This window comes from Syngnathus leptorhynchus, chromosome 7 (genome assembly GCF_054491065.1).
Source record: "Syngnathus leptorhynchus isolate UIUO chromosome 7, UIUO_Slep, whole genome shotgun sequence".
NCBI classification, from domain to species: domain Eukaryota; kingdom Metazoa; phylum Chordata; class Actinopteri; order Syngnathiformes; family Syngnathidae; genus Syngnathus; species Syngnathus leptorhynchus.
In genome coordinates this window covers 6,052,671-6,074,711 of record NC_141201.1, presented here as the reverse complement: position 1 = coordinate 6,074,711, position 22,041 = coordinate 6,052,671, and the positions used below count along the sequence as shown (strand labels likewise).

The 22,041-nt window shown below is 43.9% G+C and overlaps 1 protein-coding gene across 2 annotated transcripts; it reads left to right on the top strand.

The window, feature by feature from the left end:
* Positions 1-655: 655 nt before the first annotated feature.
* On the top strand, positions 656-21,863 carry ssh2a (slingshot protein phosphatase 2a). Of its 2 annotated transcripts, XM_085916968.1 has the most exons (15): positions 656-827; positions 3,287-3,330; positions 13,690-13,802; positions 14,111-14,175; positions 14,361-14,482; positions 14,622-14,687; positions 14,764-14,829; positions 15,104-15,298; positions 16,949-17,042; positions 17,131-17,259; positions 17,444-17,490; positions 17,837-17,983; positions 18,066-18,266; positions 18,349-19,231; positions 19,659-21,863. In XM_085916968.1, exons 1-15 carry the CDS (start codon positions 765-767, stop codon positions 20,994-20,996), a joined length of 3,573 nt encoding a protein of 1,190 aa, XP_085773094.1. In that variant the 5' UTR covers positions 656-764; the 3' UTR covers positions 20,997-21,863. The 2 variants fall into 2 exon arrangements, with proteins under 2 accessions (XP_085773094.1, XP_085773093.1); XM_085916967.1 differs by lacking the exons at positions 656-827; positions 3,287-3,330 and adding an exon at positions 8,079-8,611.
* The last annotated feature ends 178 nt before the right edge of the window (positions 21,864-22,041 follow it).

Genomic DNA, 22,041 nt, shown 5'->3' with positions numbered 1-22,041 from the left:
GAGGGCCCCCCCACACCCATGTATCTGATGTAAATAAATTATGATCGTTCCATCCATTTAGCTGTGACCATAATATAATTTGCTGTGTGATATCATGTTGAAAACACACTACCACTTGCTTCCATGTGTCATGTCCCAAGAGATGGGGTCAGGTGATCTATTGCAGCAGTTCCAACAAACATGCATAATTCATGATCCTACATGTCCCCTGTCTCACTTTAACCATATCTGTGCAATATTCCTCTTTGTTCATATTTTTTCTTCATGGCGACCTTTTTCTAAATTGAAGTTTTCATCAGGCAGCCTTCACACCCTTTTGACAGCTGGCCACTCCAACGCATGCGCACAACGCCAGCTGCTGAGCCCAAAAGGTACAGTATATATCAAGCGGCAGGAAATGGTTGAAGGTTTATCTTTCAAAACAAAAGTAATTATCTTCTACACGAATACAAAGTATAATCATAAAAATAAACAAATTGTTTGATATATGTTTAATTTAAACACACAACCAAATAATTCAGTAAATAATTTCGATCGGGAACTCCATAAAGAAGATGACAATAGTCAGCCGAAACTAATTTTAAAATGAAACCTGCATCGCCGGATGTTGTCTTTCTACAACCCGTGTAGCTTCACTACGCCGGGTGTACTAGCAGCGACCGGACTCAACCTCGAGAGCTAACTGTAGTTTGTCCTATGAAAATGTCCGGCGTTCCGGCTTTTTATTCTTTTAGGTGACCGAGGTCTTAGCAGGTGTAGGCGGGATGGCGCTGGTCACCGTCCAGCGGTCACCGACACCGAGCACTACCTCCAGCCCCTGTGTGTCAGTGAGTATCCGTCAACTGTTTGACATCTGGCGGAAAGCAACGTCCCTATCACTCGTTTCGCTCTTTTTTTTTTCTTTCTTGCTGACTATGCACATATAGCATCAAATGTGCTGAAAAGTAGACAATTCAAAAAGTTATTCTCTGCCTCTATTCTTATTGTTTATTAAAACAACCACTATTTGAAAAATAAATATACATGAACAAATAGTAATGTCGCTATCATTAGCAGTTTGTCAACTTCCTCCTGAGTCTATTCAAAAAGACGCGTGATTCATTTTGTATTTGGATAAATGACACTGGGGACTTTTTAAACGATCCGGTTGTCGTTTGAAAAGTCTTGTCATGTCAGCATCCCTTCTGCTACATTGACCTCCATTAAGGCGACTGGGCAGAGTGACAGTGAAGAGAAAGGAGCTGCCCCGAAAGCAGGTTAGTGTGACGGGCATGTCATACTATTTCGAGGGTCCTCTTATCTACGCCATTGACATGGGGCGGCCCAGACAAACCGAGTGTCGGCGTGGCTTCCATAGATAAAACTGCCGTGTAAGCCGAATGCTGGTCAGTGTTGGATCTCAGGCTGGGAACGCAACGACTGTGTGTTTAGGGTGAAGAGCCTTGTCTCTTGGTGGAATGCAGAAGACCTGGGAATTATCAATCATCCATGGGCTGGTATGGTCTTGCAGACCATCCAGGGGGCTGGAAATTTTACCTGGGGTGGCAGGAAGTTCATGGGGTTAGTTTCCCCCAGACTTGTTCTTCTTGTTCATGTATAGTATATTGTTTCCACAATGTCGTCTAGTGTAGCAAGGCAACAGGAAAATCCAATCTCAATGTAAAGCGGAAAAAAAAAAAAATCACGCCAGCTGCCTCAGTAAATGACTAACTACTTGCCCATAAATTGTCAAACTTGAAATACATTTGAAACATTAAGCAACCACATATAAATGAGAACTGACTTATACTGTCTGTGGTTGGATTGGAATGATAAGCCACAACTTTTTGACTTTTCCGAAGTGGTGGAGAAGACTGCGGAGCGCCATACCCGACTTGCGATGGCGCCTTAGGATGCAACCTTTTTCTTTTAAGGAGGGATCAGACTCTATTGGCACAGATTTACTTTTTATTTTTCATTTCTAACTTGATGGATGGGAAGGCAAATCAAAAGTACATTTTCCATATTATGTCCCCTTTAATGACCAATAATAATAGTCATCATTTTAGAGTCTTGCCCCTAGAATGCTTTTTCAGGAGATTGTGGGATAGAATTTTGTGTCATGCAGTCACACTTGTTGGAAGCTGAAAGCAATAGATACATGACAGAATATACTGCACCAAAATATGAATATGCACATTTCTATTCAATTGTTTCTATTACTAGTAAATCAAGATGCGTTTTGAGTGGAAGCATTTGAGAGCCCTGACCTCAAACACATTCAGGATCTTCAGACTTGAATAGACCCTATGCAACAGCAGCCTCATGAATAATCGTCAAGGTGGCTTGACAAAAAAAACACTTCACGTTCCAAAATCAAATCACAAGATTACTTTTGCGTGGAGTAAACATCTGGATGAGTCTTTGCACCATCCAAAACAAAAGGGGCCAGAACAGCCTGCTACAATTCCCCATACTTGTCACCTATATTTTTCTCGCAATTTTGCCATTGAACATATCTTCTAAATGAGCGACCCAGCCATCATCGCAGCTCGCATTACTCTCATTCAGCACAGCAGGGAGCGGCGCACCCTTGTGTGCTGTAATCTGCCTAGCAGCTCGACCAAATCCCCTCTTCTCATTGGCTATAATGCCACTCCCTACACGTGCATGCAGATGAGGTAACCATAGAGATGATCTTGTGCATTTTACCTTATTGCTTATTAAGGGATTGAAACATCATGACTAGAATTTTCACTCCCTTCCATTTAGGTCACTAAAATACTGAAGTCCGCCTGTCTATTGGTCCATTTGTCTTTAAGTGAAGCTGTGGGATAGCTGATCCGGAGAACATCCCTCCGCCTGGCAGCTGTCCACTCAGATCATCACATCTGTGGGATTGGACTGGGAGTAGTGGATCACGCTAACTGCACCAGTTTTACACCTGCGTCATCCTCCATTACCATGATTTATCACCTACCAATTCCAGTTCAAATCCAGTTCTTGTCTGCTTTCCAGCATGCAAATACTGTCGATTTGCATGCATCAGGACAGACAGATTGATGCTGAAGAGAAAGTTCCTGAGTGTTTTTTGGGAGGGATTACCACAGGGATTAAAATGTTCGTATTTGTGGTGGACTGGTTGCTGGTGGGAGAGGATGATTGCATTTTGTTGGGGGCAGGGGAGGTCAGGGAGTGACGAGCATCACAGAGTGTGCTTCATCTGTAATATGAGCAGCCATCATGGTCTGCCTGATACTTGTGTTCTCTGTTGAAGTGATGAGTTTTTTTTTCTTTTTTCTTCTAGGAGTCGGGCAGTGGTGAGGATGACTGTCGCTCTCAGCCCAGAAGGTAAGAGACCACATCCTGTTTAGTCAGTCACACACGTCATGGCCCTGGTATCTATTTGTTCTTCTGTAAATCCTGCAATTTGCAAGTTGGGCCACTAGGGGGGGTTTGCGCATCAATATTCAAGCAGTTTCTGCTGCATTTTCTTTCCAATATGATGTCAATTTTTGTGCCATTTCATCATAAAACTTTGGACATACTCTTAAGACCCAGTTGAATAGGTAAATTCGTGATTACATATTGAAACTCAAGGTTACAATAAATTATAGAATTACACAGAACACAAAAAATGCTGATTTGGTTCCTCTATTTTTACTGTATTTTACTCATGGAGAAATGATCAATTTCATAGATGTCTGTTCTGCTGGCAGGGCTAGTTAAGTACTTGCCCTCTTTTACAATGAAGCCACACTCTTGTAACGCATCCAAAATGTGGTTTGGCATCGTCAGGCTGAAATAAGCAGGGACATCCCTGAAAACTGAATTGTTGTTGAAACTGGTCTATATTTTTTGTCTTTTCTTTTTTTTTTATGAGCTAAACTCACACCCACACACAGTTAATACTTTAAGACAGACTGAACACTGTTCTCATGAGGTACTTTGAGGTCTCTTGCTGACATTGTGTCATGTTACGCGCAACTCCATTTGATCTCTAGGAATAAGACCGTCTAATGTTTTTATATTATAATAAATAAATCAACAGAGTGAAATGAAAAGCCAAAGGAAAACACAAACTTTGACTTTCAGTTTTTTTGGTGTAATAGAACACAATGTCTGGTTCACACGGCAGATCTTGGTTGGCATTGTCGTCAGACTCCTGATGCACTGTTTCTTGTGCAACATAGTTGCGGCTGTGTGGCTTTTTGAGGTGTATTAAGACATCTTGTTTTGCTTAATTTGGTGGACTGTGGTTTAAACACAGTGCAGTCGCTGGCCTCAAGAGAATATGAGCTGACAGTGGGTGAGAAAAAAGTCAATTACAAAGTTTGTGTGAATTTTTTTTTACCGTTGAATTACGATCTCAAAGAATAGGAGCCCTGTCTGAGGTGTTTGATGCTTGCTTAGAACTGATCCGTCTTACAGCAAATCAGGTTTCACTTTATGTTCCTCTGCAACAATATTACATAGAAGTCGATCCCTGGAGCTTTTCGACTGAGCAATTCCTGGAATGCCCAACCTTTTGAAGAGGCTTCTGCTCGCTTACACTGTTAAAATAATGTAAGGCATTTGTCATAGAGCCCACAAGCGTAACAAATAAAGCATTCTTAAAGTCAAACAGCTTTCTGTACCATCTGCGTCATTTCCATTTTATACCGTCTTCTTCACCCTCTGGCTTACGCGGAAGCTCTGTTTGAGTTTCCCCTCTAACATTTCATTATTTGCACTCATTCTATCACCGGTGATCAGGAGTCAACTGTGAATCTCCAAACCGAATGTTAAAGCACAAGTACGGATGGTCTTGTGTCTGTTGAATCTGCCCTAAGGAAAAATACAGGAATTACTTTTTTTTCTTTTTGCCTTGTGACAAAATGATCCAAGCGAAACCCAAAATCTTTCCACAAATCATGTTTTTTATTTTTCCTCTGAACATAACCACTGAGTTTTAATCTACCAGAAACAGATGAAACATTTGGTGAAATGAATAATGAGTCAATTATTGCTGAGTCAAACATTCTGTCAGTTATTGAGGAAAAGCCTCAAATTGTAGAGACAGTGATGAATTGCAGTGAAAATAATGAAACAAAACCCCCCAAAAAAAACGGTATGCTGTGTGTACAGTTCTCAATTTGATCCCGATGTCAGATAAGCCGGTGTGTTATATCACACAATGTTTTTAAAACATGATGACATCACTCCTCTGAACCTTGAGCACCCCCAACCCACCCCAATAGTACCTAAAAGACGTATGTTCCTCATTAGCTGTTAGGTAACGCATGAGCGTTGCTGCAGCTGCTGAAGTCATACACACTGACAAACGCTCCACGTATTCCCTGCTGCACCATCAACGTCCGCTTTCACCATTTGGCTCACCATTTGTTCAGCATTGCTTCACGCACTAACATGTCGATTGAAGCCAGGGACCTTTTTGAGTGACCTCCAATGCGTATTACATAACAGCCGTGGTCCAATTAACTTTTTCTGCCCGGCCATCCAAGGAACAGAAAACCTTGACTTGATAGAATAGAAAAGAAGTTTTGATATTTTTGGCTTAAGTAACCTGCTCTGCTTGTCAACATCACTGTGACAGCTAAGCTGACACTCTCGAAGGTTGGCTCACGGAACTTAAATAAACTTTTAACATGCATGATGCGAATGGACCAAATGTCACAATGTATTGGTTTTATCTACAATCTGTATTTCATTGGCTGTCCTTTCCACACTAATCCCAGACAGGAAATTAAAAAAGACTGCGGAAAGTGCTTCATTTTATTAAGCCAAGCAAACAGTCTATATTTATAGTCGATATATAAAGACAACACTCTCCAGTGATGAAAATAAATAAGATTGTTTAATTATGAACACAAAGCTATTTCTAAATATGAAAGAGTTCACATTTGACAATTAACGTGTATTCCACACGCTGCAATACTAAAAAGGACAAACTAAGGACAATATCATAAGATGTGTTACCTCAACCTCAATTTCTATTGAGGTCTATTCTACAATTCGCCAAAAGTGACCCACCCGGCAAGTTCAATAAGAATACAAAAGAGCAGAAACGTAATAAAAAGAGTCATTACCCCTGACTATTGCCCAGGTCATGTCCATGTGGGCTAGTAGTCCTTACAGAAGCTTCGATCATGGGCCCCTTATAGCTCAATCACACGAATGAGCTTAAACCTCAGCTCATCTTTGACCTCCATGTGTCTGTTCCTTTGCTCAGATCCCAGTTGTGTAACTTTTCCAGAGCTCGGCTAAACAACAAACATCCCTCTCATGTTACCGGCCTGCAATCCAGGTTCCCACCAAAGGCCAGTTAATTTGACCGCACTAAACCGAACCTCATGACTAAAGCATCAAAGCAGCTGTGTTTGGGTTGTGTGCTAGCTAACCAGAGAGCACGCTGGCTAAATGACTGTGATGCAACGGGGGTACATAGGAAGGTGACTTCAAGCGTGGTGTAGCGTGACCAAAGCAGAGCAGAGCAGGTGCTGGTGTGTTTGTGTCATTTGGGATGTAATCACTTTTGCTCTGTGCGGGGCACGACACAATGTTATGACACATGTGTCGTAAGTTGTTGTGGTTGATGTTCAAGTATATACATTTCCCAGAACTTCTGGCTTCACTTTGGTTTGGTTCAAACTGATGGTTATGTTGCATGCATTGTGAAATACCCCTGCCAAAACCACACCTTTGGTTTAGTTTTCTATTGTTTTGATATTTTCATATTCACCATATATTGCACAGATTGGATAAATCATCCTTTTTATGCTGCACGATGACATAACAGCATTTACTTTGAGGAGGCCTGAATTACACAATTGGGTATTGTTGGCCAAAAGGTTTATTGGAAATGTGGTAACAGATCAAGCTTGCACGCAAGGCAATATTTGATTCACACTACATGCAATGTGGTTGCCTATTAAATACATAATCAAATAATACTCAAATGTATTTGTCCTTGTTGATAACAGCTGACACATAATATTTCCACACATAAGAGTACAAATAACTCCACTCCATGAAAGGAATCCGCTGTAGAAGTTAACCGGTGTCAGATTTGACGAGGTGGGCAGCAGTTTTACATTCTTTCGAATTGTTGACAGTTTGCTTATGGCTCTCAATGTTGTCATGGCAGCAGGATATAAAAGGTTTAAGAGGTAATAAAATGAGGTAAAACATCTTTCTTTTCACACCACAGACTGGCATTAGTTACATAGTGTGGAATTGCTACATATAATACTTTTGCCACCTCAAACTTACCTGACCAGACGAGTGCGTGTACTTCTCTACCTGGATCACATTCCATAAAAGTTGTCTAGTTCAAATGTGTCTTGCTCATTATGTAACAAGCACAAGATTTGGGTGTGGACAGGCCACAAGTCATCTTGAAGGCAAATCAAAAACTCATGCAGATTTATCTGCTTCTATTACATTAGGCTCACAGAATTATTTGAAGGTTCTTGAAACTCCCCATTCATCTTCTCATTGTAAAAAGAAAATAATGACTTGAGTCCATCCAATTAGACCATACTTTTAGAAGAACGTATGTGTAATATTTACAAAAAAATCATAATAGTCTCGTTTATATAACTGTTTACCCAATAGACAGAAATGTACGTAGATTTATTAAAAATAAATATCTAAAAGTCAAATAAATGTACTATTAGTTTATTTGACCCCTTTGTCATTTTGAGGTCAGTAGGGTCCCATCTGGCTATTAGAAGCTCATGCCGTTGCACTGTGAGTATTATTTATAGCAAAGCATGCGGTGGCTGGACAGTCGAACACTCGAGCCAGTAAATACTTGGATAAACACACGTCCAGCCAGCCAAGGCATGGAAGCGCATGTAAACAGTGTGATCAGCTGCTTCGAATGGACTCAGAAGCGGCTCTCGCATCGCTTGTCCTTCCTCCCCTGTGCCCTCATTGGCTCGGCAGCTGGACCCGCCTACCTCGTAGTGTGATTGGCCCCCTATTTCGCTGGCCTGCCTTTTCCGTGTCCTAATTGGCTCATTTCGTTGTCCCGCCTTCCTCTTTCTCATTGGCTGCCCTCCTTTCGCCCGCCCATAGCACATGCATCGCGATTCTCCCTCTGACTGGAATGAAGCGAACCCTGTCACTAGTCCCAGTACTGTACAAACCGGTCGTGGTGACACATCCCAGTAAGGAAATCACCGCGTTTAGGAAACAGAACTGTTTTACGAATCAAGACTTTAACAATACTCAGTGGAAATTTTGCGGGCTAATCTTGGCGTCCTTTTAGTTAGACGAGAAGAAAAACAAACTTTACATCTACTTCAGCTGGCATTCTTTTTTTTCCCCCTGCCCCACGGAATACCACTCTATTGTTTAGGAAAGTGGTTCGAACTTGAATCGAGCGTGTCTTTTTGCCATGGCGGAGCACACGCGTGGGCAGTAGAAGTTTGGATTCTTCCGGAGAGCACCTGACATTCGTCCACTCCCTCCTGCCTGGGCTCCACTAACCCGCCGACATGACCCTCGGTGCTTTGACCGACTCTGGGAGCTCGTCGGCGGTCAGCTTCTGCTCGTGTTGCGGGGCCAAAATGGTGCCGTACTTCAGCGACGACGCGGTGGTGTCAAATAATGAAATCAACCAACTGTAAGTGTTTTATTGTGCATCTAGTTGGGGAAACATGTTTCTTCTTTGTTCTTTATGTACAAATTAACCAAGTGATTTAAGTGTGTATAGGAACCATTTATAGTTTGAGATTTCATATTTGGAATTGTGACATTTGTAAAAGTTTTGCAATATAATCTGCATGCGCTGAATGTACTTCCTCGGGATGTAGCAGTACCAGGGTCTTACTCATCATCATCGTCATCATCACCACCACTGCTTTTTGACCTTATTGAGACATAAGCTGTACAGAGAATGCGTCTTCCAAGATCAAACACGCGGGATCGTTACCTTGGTACTACATAACCTGCTAATAGAGATTGAGGAATGGTGTAATGCACTATATTCTAATTCATGGGTGTCAAACTCCAGTCCTGGGGGGCTGCATTCCTACGGGTTTTTCTTTGTTAAACATATGATTCAATAGATCAGGATCATTGTCAGGCTCCTGCAGGTCTGCATGCGTGTGCCGGATTTGATCATGTCAGTGTGCATTCATGGACCAAACATTTTGCAACTTGGCCAATGTGACTTCTGTCAAACCAGCCTCCATTGGAAGTCAAGTCAGCCGCCATATTATTTGCTTCCTGGAGCTAATTCCTAGAACAAAATTGTGGTTTACAGTATTCCTTCTTAGTAAACCCAAAATCGACGTTTGCTATTCAGATTACCATTCTTAATCAATGCATTGTTTGGATTGTGACTTTGCGATATGTATTAATTTGTGTGTTTGAGCCTAAGTAGGCAAAATAAGAAGTCATGAACACATACTGATGGAATGAAAGCTCAACTGTAACTCATCAGCATCAGACAAAATTTGTGATGAAAAAGAGAAAGAAAATCAGGAGTTGAGAATACTTGATTCGTGAGTGATTAAATTATCTTCATCCACTTTTCCAGGAAATCAATTCATGCGTCTGTCTCCCCTGTCTGTGTTTTGTTGAGTGTTTCGTAACATTCTTGTTCAGTCAGCAGTTGGCAGAGCCCTGCGTGAGAAATTGCCTTCTGTCACGGGTTTGGGGAAGTCGAGGGCAGCTCCACTTTTGATTGCAGTGTTTTGTCACTCATCTTACTCATGAATGTACTCTGAGGTTATTGAGTAAAGCCTTAAGTGAGGGTGGGGGCGGAAGTGCGTCAAAAAAGGTGTAGTTTAGTTAATATTCATATTTGTTTCGATAAATGCTACCTGAAAACTGCTTTGTAGGCTATGAGGTGAAGAAGTTATGTTCCACGGCTGAACATGTTTAGTGTTTGTAATGCTATGCTTGTGTTCAGTACTGTACAATGTATTTGTTCAGTAATCACAAGATTAAATTATATCAGTGGGCATAAAGTAGTGCTAACATTGGGCAGATGGGTGAAGTCCGTGCTGCCCCCCCCGAAAAAAAGATAACAGAAAGGAGTGGCACACTTAGGTGTGTTGTGAAAACACCAGCTAGTTTGTGTTTCTAGTTACAGTTGATGCCATGCTGTTGATGGGATACAACTTCCCACAGAAGTGAATACACCCCTCACATTTTTGTAATACCTTCTCAAGGTTTCAGACTACCAAATGGGTTTTTGAGTTTTTCCCTTGTCTGGTTAGGAGGTTAAGACTAGGGAATGTTGTCAATCTTTATCGACTGTGGTTCTGTGAAGCCTTTTGACTCTTGCGATGAAAGGTGCCCTTGCGTCATAATCCAATTATTTCCCCATTGCTTATCAATTTGAGTCCGTTCAAAATGTGACGTGTATTCAGTGGGTGGATTGCTTGCAATGTCCGATAAAAGGCAAAAATGCACAGAATCCAAAATGTTGTTTCCAATCACAGGGGAATTTGGGAAACACAATTTTAAGTTAAGCAAACCGTTTTAAGTGAAACAAACTTCCCCAAACTGTTCCCACAAAGCATGACATTGCCTAACTTTTATTGATTATTTAATTACTGCGGAGATTGTGAAAAATTGATTTTTTTTTTCGTTGCTTGTAAAAACAATTCGGAGTGCTTCCAGAGAAACTATGATCCGTTTGCCTCGTCTAGGCCCCCATGCAGCTTTGAACCTTATGAGCCTGCTCTCCATTGAGCTCTTCCCTAAATTTATCCCATCTCACAGTGACAAATATGGACACAGGCTGGTTGGGGCGGGCAGGGGGGGGGGTCACTTATCTGCCGACCATGTAGAGTGATCCTTACATAGTGATGATTGTGTCTCAAATGAACTGCTGCCCTGCTTTTATTCTTCAATGGCTGAAACTCCACTCGAGACAACCAAAACCAAGCGAACAAACCTTTTCGCAAGCGAGACAAGAAAGCTTTCCTCATAGAAGTAACTTGGAATAGGATTTGTGTCCTCTAATCGTAGGTTGAGATAGCGAGACGGAGCAAAGGGCAAAGAGAGAGCAAGCCAATTGAATATGTAGGTCATCCATTGCTACTTTTCTTTCCACCTACCATTAACCGCCTTAAATGACTTCTACTGATTGTCTCACCATTCTGCATCAAACCAAATGCGTGTCATGTCAACATGTCAGGTAGTACTGAGTTATGGCATGTCATACGACATTTACATAAGGAATTCCAGTTTAGGCCTTGAGGCTTATGCACTTGCATGCATAGACAATAGTGTTGCGGTTAGAAGACTTTATATGAGGTCTGTTAGACTCTATACTCATTTGCATATACGGGCGACCCATTTCAACTTCTGCTGCATGTCGGCGTGTCATCGCGAAGCCACTATAGGATTTTATGTACAGTAAGTGACTGACACTATTAGACGCCACGCTCATTTGCATATACGGGCGACCCGTTTGAACCTCTGCCGCATGTCGACGTGAACCCACAATAGGATTTTATGTACAGTAAGTGACTGACACTAAGTGAATGCCATCTATCAATAGCTTACACTTTTAAAGGACCGGTCTGTTTTTAGCTTCCGTCCTTAACACGCAACCCCACAACCTTCTCAAGCCGAGAGTGTATTCTCCGATCGGTTTTGAAAGAGTCCGATTTTGCACGTGCACAGCATTCCGTCGACGACTTTCAGCGGAGGTTGTATTACCGACGACCTTAGCAAAGCTTCACAAGGTCATTGCTGTGCGATTGAACGTAGGGACCAGATTGAAAAAAGTAGTCGACGCCGGGAATGTGGAAAAGAGGATGTGATGAAGGGGGGAGTGAGCGGAAACAGCTGGCTCAAGGGTGGCTAGGTTGTGGGAAATGAGTACTGCTCATGGCTGCCGTTTTGTTTTTCTTTCTTGTCCCTCTTGTCTGTCCATTGCGATTGCATGCGTGGTCTCAGCAAAAACTCAGCAATGAAGATTGAATGGCCGGAGCTGCGAAGAGATTAGGTGACGCAGGAAAAAGCCAGGCAGCCGAAAAATCCTGTTTTGCACAAGAGGATGAGTTTGAAATAGACCAAGTCATGAACCCTTTGAACTGCGCACTCTCAGTTGTGTGAGTGTAAAGTAGCAACAAGAAAAGCGCCATTATCATGAGAAAGAATTATTGGTACCTGCTCAGACTTTTGACTTTTCATGTTGATGCCTGTATGAGTATGGCTGTTTCAACATGATCCAAGTGTCAGTTCCTCATCTTCATTTCAAAGCCCAGAGGTGATGAAACCGCCCCTATTAGAGGTCAGTAGAACAGGTTTGCCAAGTATCTTCGTTTTCTTAGTATGTTCCGTTTTTTCCTTCTCATGTACCCATCATAAACCACAAAATCAGGTTCTCACAAAATCTGATGAAATCCCTGGCAAGAGCTCTGTCAAAAGTATTTGTAGTTAAAAGGATTTTAGCCATTCCTGATCAACAATGGATTAAAAAAAAAAACATTCTCTAACACAAATGTACTTCATTCAATTTTTTTTACAATTTCAATCTTACCACACCGGGTTGTGTCTTCTTTTACAGACTGTTTCTTTCGATATTTTAATCAGTATGAGCAAGATTGGTACTGGGTGGTACAGAAAAGAGGCAAGCGCCTTGTCTGTTATCTGTTCCCTGTTTCTCTGCCCACATAGTACGCAATGTTTTTGTTATGATCGTGGTGTCACGTGGTATTTGTCTTCAATACATCTTAAAATAATTTTGACTTTAGATCCCATCTGGCTAGTGGTAATAAACTCTTGACAGCGGTGTCTGTGAGTTGTGGTCACTCTGCGTGTGCACATTGCTAATACACGTCAAGTCACATGGTTGTTATTCAAGTGCCACATGAATGCTGGACGGTTGTCACCTGCTGTGTCACCATCTTTAAGGATGCGTGCTGCTCCCTTGAATGTCATTTGACACAGTCGTTATTGGCTACAGAATCTCGAAGGTTAGTGGACCACGCGGTGTGTCGAAACAAAAAAAAAAAAAAAGCCAGCGCCTCACACTTCAACGCCGCAACGGCTGAGAATAGCAACACACTATGTTTTGTCTCCCGAAACACTGACTTTGCTTTTCGAACGTATCCTCCTCAATGCGGTGACCTCAGTCACGCTTAACGCGATTAAGTGTTCTAAAGGGGGAACAGAAGATCACCTTTTGGTCCGGAGATTTGTGTGCTGGCCAACACTTATCAAACATTGCGGAGGAGGGGAACAGGCTCTATGTTCCCGCTCATACCCGTTGTCCCCTCCCAGTCCCGCTATCCCTCTTTGCTCACAGCTGCTACAGTGAATGCAGTCAGTGTGTGTAATCCAGCTGTGTTGAGGAGCAGAGAACATTGTGTTCTGAGTTCCCATTCGGGTTTGTTTTTGTTCTGATTTCGGGGTGACTCCCGCCAAGCCGGGCTTGAATCGAGAACTGCGACAATGACATAATCCTGTGACCGCACCATTTATACTTGTGAGATAAATTCAATGACATAAGTTCATAAAACAACAGTCCGTTTGAATTCGATATCTTCGTTGTTGTTGTTTTTTTGAGCAGGCTCAATTTACAGGTGGTTGAAGATTTGAAAAGATCCAATTTTAGCTGCGAGTATTAAAATGGCTAAAAACATAGTTTGTTTGTTAGATGGTGACATTTTCTGTTTGTGTCATCCCGCTTAAGGCATACAAATGTATTTTTTTTTTTTTCCTCCTTCCTTACAGTATCAGCGAAAGCTTCCTCACGGTAAAAGGTGCAGCTCTTTTTCTCCCAAGAGGAAATAGTCCCACGCCAAACTCTGCACCTCATATCAGCCAGCGCTGGAACAAGCACACAGGTAAAAAGATTTACATACACATAGAAGCATCGCCATCTCATCGGCCGTTTTCAGAACCTCACGTCTATACATAACATTCATAGCATTTGTGTAGAATGTGGCCAAACTCTAAATATATACAAAGGGTTTCTAAAAATGGCACCATGTTTTTGAACAAAGAAAGTCCTCTGCTCTATTGAGCAAAATGACAACAATGTCACCGAAACTGGCCTAAGGCGAAATGAAACAGTATCTCGGTTCTAATGTTAACATTTCACTGCCAAGAATGTCCAGACAAACCGAGACTAAATGCCTATATTTTTTACTAGGGGATCTCCAGAAACATCTTCAGACTATGTTCACTGTGCTACGGCCGGAGGACACAATCCGACTGGTGAGTAACACACTGACGCTCTTTGTAAATATATTTATATTTCTTTTATTTTTTCATATATGTTTGTAATTTATGTACACACAAAATCAAACACCACAGTGTTTAATAAACTGGTCATGAAAATGACCATTGTGGTAGTCAGATACAAAAAGGAGTCTGATTTTTTTTTTTTTGCCCCCAATCAGGCTGTGCGTCTGGAGAGTTCCTATGATCAGGTAACCCGCTACTTGGTGGTGGTCTCCACAAACGGCAGACAGGACACAGAGGAATCCATCGTTCTTGGCATGGACTTCTATTCCTCTGACAGGTTAGTACATGAAAAAGTACAGACCAACCCAATATTTTTATTTTTTTTGTCCGAATCAAAACATAAAAGTAGTTAGACTTCCTTTGTAACATGTGGAACTCATTCATGTGATTTTTGACATGCTGCTTCTCCCTGCTAGCTGCTGTACCGTGGGCTTGGTTCTACCTCTATGGAGTGACACGATGATCCACTTGGACGGAGATGGGTACGTCCTGGTTCGCGCCTACCGTATAGCTGTGACTTGTCTCTATTTCTCATACCGTCCCTCTTTCCTTCCGCAGAGGTTTCAGCGTGTCAACTGTGAATCGAGTTCATGTTTTCAAGCCAGTCTCAGTCCAGGCAATGTGGTACGCATCATTTTAGTTTGGGCTCAGAATAATTACTTGCAGAACGTAAGAAAATTGTTTGAAGGAAGCAGGGCTTTTTATCATTGTCATGTAGGCGGTTTAGGAACCGCCTACATTAGCTATGTTTAGGAAAAGAGATACGGGAACCGCTTTGACATTGTTTACTTTTAATTTATCGAACAACGTAAAACCCCAAACATATTGTTTTGTGTCCACAGATTGTGTCTTTTCTTGACCTTGATTGTGAAACTTTTCTTTTTGTTGCCCATGTCAGGTCAGCTCTTCAGTCACTCCACAAAGCGTGTGACATTGCCCGTTGCCACAATTACTACCCGGGCAGCCTGTTCTTGACATGGGTCAGCTATTATCAGAGCAGGATCTCCTCCAACCAGTTCTGCATCAACGAGTGGAACGCCATGCAGGATGTCGAGTCACACCGTGCCAATTCACCTGTTCTCTTCACAGATTTGTGAGTAGATTGTTGACGTGATTATCATACACTTGTTTGCCAACCATCAAGAATAATCTTCCATTGGTTGCGTGCTTAATTTATAGAACTCTGTGTTCAGAAAAACAAATTTACCCCAGTTAGAAAACATGAAAGTCGAAACGTGCCCGTCACGTGTCTGTTTATTGAAAAGCACATCCAGAGAGGACCATCACATTTCAAAACATTGCCCAACAACTTCTCATGTTCAGATGAAGTTGCTTCATTTTCCATCGAACGCTGAGCAAGAGCATCCACGTGCTTGCTGTAACTTTAGGGCAATGGAAAAATCGGAACTGACAAAGATCAAATAAAATGGCACGTGTGGCACATGTACACTGAAACATGTTGACTTTCTGACAGAATTGTCAACAGTCCCATAAGGAAGTATTGAAAACCGTACGTATGACCAGGATGGATTTATGGCTCGACTAATACCAAGGAAATTCCCTCTCCCTTCTGCCTAGTCATGGGCCTCTTGTTACACATTTGGATCGTGCGTATGTTTCTCACTGAGATTCTGGAGCGTCCAAAATAACTGAGCCTTTAGCTGTCTTGATTTACATTTGGAAAAGTAGAGTCCAGACGCACAGAAGCAGGTGGCGGGCGGGCGAGCGCACGTTCGTTGGCAGCGGAAGATTTAAATAGAACGCAAGGTGGGAGGACTGGGAAAAAGCAAAAGTGTCTGACAATAAAATGAAAAAAAATATACAAATAAATAATCAGGTACATGCTGCTCTCCTGGAACATAAACCCGTCACCCTTTCCCGGCAAGGGCTCTGTTTGTGTTGGAGTAGATTTAATAAGGCGGCCACACATGTTTTATGAGCACTACACAGCCACACACACACACACGCATCAATCTGTGTTTGTTTTGTAGCAGAAGGTGACCCAGTCTAGTGCTTGTTGACAATGAAGCTTATAATTTGGTCTTTTTCTTAATTTTTTTTTTTTAACCACTAAGTGATATCAGCGGTTATTCTGTTTTCATATTGCTCAAAGTGAAGTAAACCATGACAGAATGGAATTGAATCCTCATTACCAGCCATGGTGTTGTCACACATCTGTCATGCATCTGAAAAATGACTTTTTCCGTGGCTTTCTGCGGTCAGCTGCCCCTCCGGCTGTCTGCGGGCGTGCCAGTGCCTTATAAAACGCTTCAGTCATGACTTGATGCAGTGTCTTTGTTGGCAAAGGAGAATAGCCACTCTCAAGCCTGAGGAATTATTCCGGAGGGGTCAAGCACTAAGACAAACAAGCCAACTGACTAAGAATTCACAGCACGCCCTCCGTTTGACCCAATGCAAGGGAGCATTTACGTAAAGAAGGGGCATTTCAAATAGGCCATTTGAAGTCAGCGTTCCAAATAGCATGGAGTCAACAGGAGTGTTCGACAAGGGAACTTTAGTGTGTCTCATCTCAGATGTTCTCTTCCCACTCTCGTTTCTGAGAATCAGACAAAGCTGTAGTTCTTTGGTGGAATAAATCATCTCACTGGCATTCAAATAATTCAGTGAACAGAAGCGCTTACCACGATGACATGACAGTTCTTTTTGTTCTCGCGCACCCCAAAGTTTGTCTGTGATTTCATTTTTTATTTTTTTTCTCAAATGTGTGTTCATTTGTGCACAGGCCCACAGAAAGGGAGCGCACAGAGCGACTCATCAAGATGCGCCTCCGAGAGATCATGATGCAAAAAGATTTGGAGAATGTTACCAGCAAGGAGGTACGAAGCCAGACATCAGACATTTTCTGTGTTGGCAGGTGGAATCATTTATTTTGACCCCTGTGCTTACCTTACCTGATCTTACTAGATCCGCACAGAGCTGGAGATGCAGATGGTGTGCAACTTGAGAGAGTTTAAGGAGTTCATTGACAACGAGATGATCGTCATCCTCGGGCAAATGGATAGCCCCACGGAGATCTTTGAACACGTTTACCTGGTGAGAACCCCAAAGTCTCTTTGTTGTTGTTTTACCAAGACTCCGGCCGCCGTTATATCATCTTCTAGTGAATGTTTAATAAGTCTTGGCTCGGTTAGAGTTAGTCACCGCCGACTGTGTCAAATATGAGCTTGTAACCCGACATGGGATGGCTTTATATTGACAAGAGTTGTGCCGTCTCCAGGGCTCTGAGTGGAACGCTTCCAACCTGGAGGAGCTACAAAACAGCGGGTAAGACGTCTGTGCCCACACATGAGCTCTGAATTGTATAAACAACAGTTATTCTACAGATGTGATTTTTTTTATTTTATTCTTTGACTAAATTTTATAGAAAGCCCACCGCACAGCATTAGGTTATCGTAATTATGGGGAAAATGCACATACGTGTCCTGAAAAGATTCAACCAAGAGAAGCCGAATGCCATGTTAGCCTTGCTTTGTATTTCTCAACGTAAATAAAATCAACATTTGCATTTCATTTATTGATATTTTCTGGTGGTGTGGCACTAACTAAGCATTGAACAGAAAACATCAATCCATGATGACGTTGAAAGGTGACCTTCCCATCTCTTGTCTAGCGTCCGTTACATCTTGAATGTGACGAGAGAGATAGACAACTTCTTCCCGGGCATGTTTGAGTACCACAACATCAGAGTGTACGACGAAGAGGCCACCAACCTGCTGGAGTACTGGAACGAAACCTACAAGTTCATTACCAAAGCCAAGTAGGCCTTCACGCAAATGCTCACGCTCCTCTTTCCCAGCTTTGGGCTAAAAATGACTTTTCGTCTTTTTCTTATCTCCTAGGAAAGCCGGTGCCAAGTGTCTGGTTCACTGTAAGATGGGCGTGAGCCGCTCGGCGTCGACGGTCATCGCTTACGCGATGAAGGAGTACGGCTGGTCGCTGGACGACGCCTTTGAGTATGTGAAGGAGAAACGAGCCGTCACCAAGCCCAACCCCTCCTTCATGAAGCAGCTGGAAGAATATCAGGGAATTCTGCTGGCCAGGTGGGTTTGTTATTCAAATTCCTGAACGTAAAGTGCAGTGAGTCACAAGTATTTTATTCATGATTGATTTCTCCTTTCCCAGCAAACAGCGGCATAATAAACTATGGCGCTCCCACTCCGATAGTGACCTATCAGATCGCCCTGAACAAATGTGTAAATCCTCATCTCACTCCCTGGGACGCTCCGACTCCCAGAGCAACAATAATAATTCCTCCCCCGCCTTGCATCACTTCCTGGGCGTGGCCGTGCTCCAAGCTCTAGTTTCCGAACCTGACGACTCGGCCAAATCAATCTCGAACCTCCGCACGCAATGCAACGACGCACGAGACACACCAATTGAGGAGGCGCTCAAAACGGAGTGTGACGACTCGCCCTCGCCGCGACCGGACGCAGCCGTGCTCGTCCCAGAGGAAAAAGTCGCCGGCGCTGAGAACCCGGTCATTACGGTACCTGCTGTCATTCCTGCCCCGTCGCTCCTTATCCTCCCCCCAACTCCTGAAGTCCAGCGGGCTCACAAGGGTCACGCGACACCACTGGCTAGCGTGGAGAGCAAACCGGTGGAACTGTTTCTTCACTTCCCTGAGCAAAGCAGCTCCGAGGACTTTTCCCCCGTCACCGTCATGTCCTCAGACACCTCGGAAAAGACGCCATCCGATTCGCAGAGTGAGAAATGCAGCCCGCTCAGCGACGCCCCCGACCCCACGCCGCTTTCCTCAACCGGGCGCAGCGACGACAACAACAACCCCAGCGAGTTTCCCGACGACGCGGACGACCGCGGCGAAGCGGACGGCTCATCCAACCACAGCTCGCACAGCATCGACTTCTTCAGCGCCAGGGAGAAATTTCTGGGCTTAGCCCAGGAGGACAAAATGTTGCAACCTTCTGAGCAAGGGTCGCCCTCCCTAGACGCCAATGACAACAGAGCGACTGAGGAAGATGAAGAGAGTGAGCACGGGACAAGTCAGGTGATGATCGTTTTTTTTTTTTCCTTTCTCCGTTTTACTACATATGTTGTTGTTGTTGTTGTTTTTTTTTAAACGTCAGTGCTGTTTAGGACACATTTTTCCTCAACCCTTCATTTCTCATGTATTCTCAGTGCCACCTTTTTCCTCATATATACAGCACAACCTTTCTAAAGTGGGAGTTTTTTAAAGTATAGTTCTTCTTCATGGTCAGCCGAGGTTTTCTCCACTTCTTATCAAAGCTCAGTAAGATATTGAACACCAATTCAAATTGCTCTCTTGTCCCAAAATGGATAAATGATGCAATTTGTTTTCTTGAAGTGGCGTCGGCTCGTACTTGGTGGTTGTCATGTAAATGTAGCCTGAAACAACAAATTGATTGCCTACTTCAACACACTAACGAAACACGTTCCCTTCTCTCTGTCCGCAGTCCGAGGTTAGCGATGACAAGCTCAGCCCTGACGGCTTTGACCAGCCTCACCACGACAACGGAATATCAGTCCGCCATATTGTCACTGAGATCGAAGCCATATGCCACCCAACTACTTCCTTAACTCCTTCCACCCCCTCCTCACCGTCGCCATTCTCTCCACCCTTGCACGGACCTCCGCTCGTTCGGGGGGATCCTCCGGAAGGGGCGGAGCCCGAAGTCCCGCCGTGCCCGCCGTCCCCCTCGCCGCCGCCGTGCGACCTGCCGGCCGGCTCCGTGCGGCGGGCCACCGAGCAGCTGGAGCAGAAGTTGAGGCAGGAAATGGAGATGGTGGCGGCGCAGCGTTCCCCACTGCCCTCTCCATGCAGCGAGCACCCTCCTGTCCGAACATTGGAACATCTAAGCCGCTCCAAGGGCGAGACCGCTGGTGAGCAACTGAACGACTCAGAAACAGCCAACCTCCAAAACACTTCTATCAGCCACACGTTTGGTGCTCTTCTACATCCTCAAAGCCATATGACATATGATAGTCCAACAGTAGACTCATCTCGACATACCTCAGGCCAAACCCAAAAAGACAATGAGCTCCAAATGACTCTGGACGGGGTCACAATCCAGGAGTCTAACCCTGACGAGAACCTGGATTCCCTCCACGTGGGAGGGAGTTGCGGTTCCGACTGCGCCGCTCAGAAGCGTCTGGCGCGTGGCAGCCAGGAGCTAGAGAGGATTCGCCAGACTTTGAGAGAACTTCAGGCGTTCCTCCACGAAGGCGGCGGTCTGGAAACGCCGGACACGGGGAAACCTCTCTTCATGGAAGCGGAGCCCCCTCCCGACGCAGCGCAGCGACTCAAACAAGATGGGAAGAGTCTCCCCGAGCCAGCCGGATGGCACCGAGCCGTCGAGCTGGAGGCTCGCATCCGCCAGGCGGGCTTAACCCCGCCTTCGCTCATGAAGAGGTCGGCCTCCTTGGCTAAACTGGACTGCCTGGAATTGTCACCTAACGACCTCAGCGACCTGGACCTGAGGCAGCACGCCCGGGCGGCGGCGGCGGCGCACTCCCACTGCGCTTTCCCCACGTCGCCATCTCATTCGGATGACACGTGGAAGAAGCAGAAAGTTCTGGCCACAAACAATCTTCCCGAAAAGACACGTTTATCCGGCGAAGAGCCCTCGCCTTCCCGCTCCCCTGAGAGGAGCGAGCGGGAGGAGGCGGAGGGCTGCGGCTCGACGTCATCGCGGCAACAGGTGAGGGCTTACTCTTCTCGACGTTCGCGGAAAGCCAGTGAGAGGAAGCAGCGTGCCGCCGCTGCCCCCGCACTGCTGTACAACACCATGTGACCTCACCAGTGCACCACGTGACTTCACTGGAACGCACGCGAGTGGACTCGGCACCGAGTGTGCCAATGGAACGTGTAGCAAGTGTGTTTGCGATGACATGACAACTGCGTGCGTGAGGAGTCGTTAGTGACGCCATTCTATGGAAAGCCGTTTAATCATTTATTCGAGATCTTAACCCATCCGTGCGCTCGGGCTCTCGTATTAGAGGCGGGTCATTTTCAGCAAGACTTGCTGATTCTACTGTTGCACGCTATTTTTTTTTTTTTTTTTTTAATAGTGCGGACAGATTAATGGGGACAACTTTTAACTGGATTTACATCGATGATTGAATAAAAGCTTTTATGGCTTTCCATTGAAGTCAAGATGACCTCACACGCACCTGAAATGCTCTCACACATTGCACTGAAATGCTCATATATACTGAAAAACATGTTTTTGTACTGTTTGTGAGAACATTTCAGTGGTGTGTGTTTATGAGGAAACCTTGAAGTTATGTTTCTAACAGCCCCTAATGTCAACTACTGGATGTGTTTCAACTGGACTGACAACCTTTTTTTTATGTCCAGTGTGTGCATGTGTGACTTTCATTACAAAGTGTATCAACTCCAACAAGAGGGCTTCTTCTCCAAACATGCACTTTACTGTTTTGATGATCATTTTCTTTCATTTCTTATTCGACGAGAATGTTTTGCACTGTCAACGGAGACTCGATAGTCTCGTCGTGTTTTGTTTTTCCACAAATGGACAAATGTTTTTAAAATCATGTTTTAATTCAACCAGGGCAAAACAAAATATGTTCAAGACTTTACTTTGTTTTTTAATTTTTATTCAGCGCTTTAGCAGTAAATAAATACAGTTTGCTTTTGACTGTCGTCTGACTGACTTCTCAATATACACATAGTTGATCTCTACTGCCATCTGTCGGACAGAAAGTGTACTTCATCGTGCATGCGCCTGAACTTCCAGCATGTCACGGGGGGGGGGGGCTGTCACTGCTGACATTTTTACTTATTGCTTCATGAGGCTAATTAAACACTGATAGAGG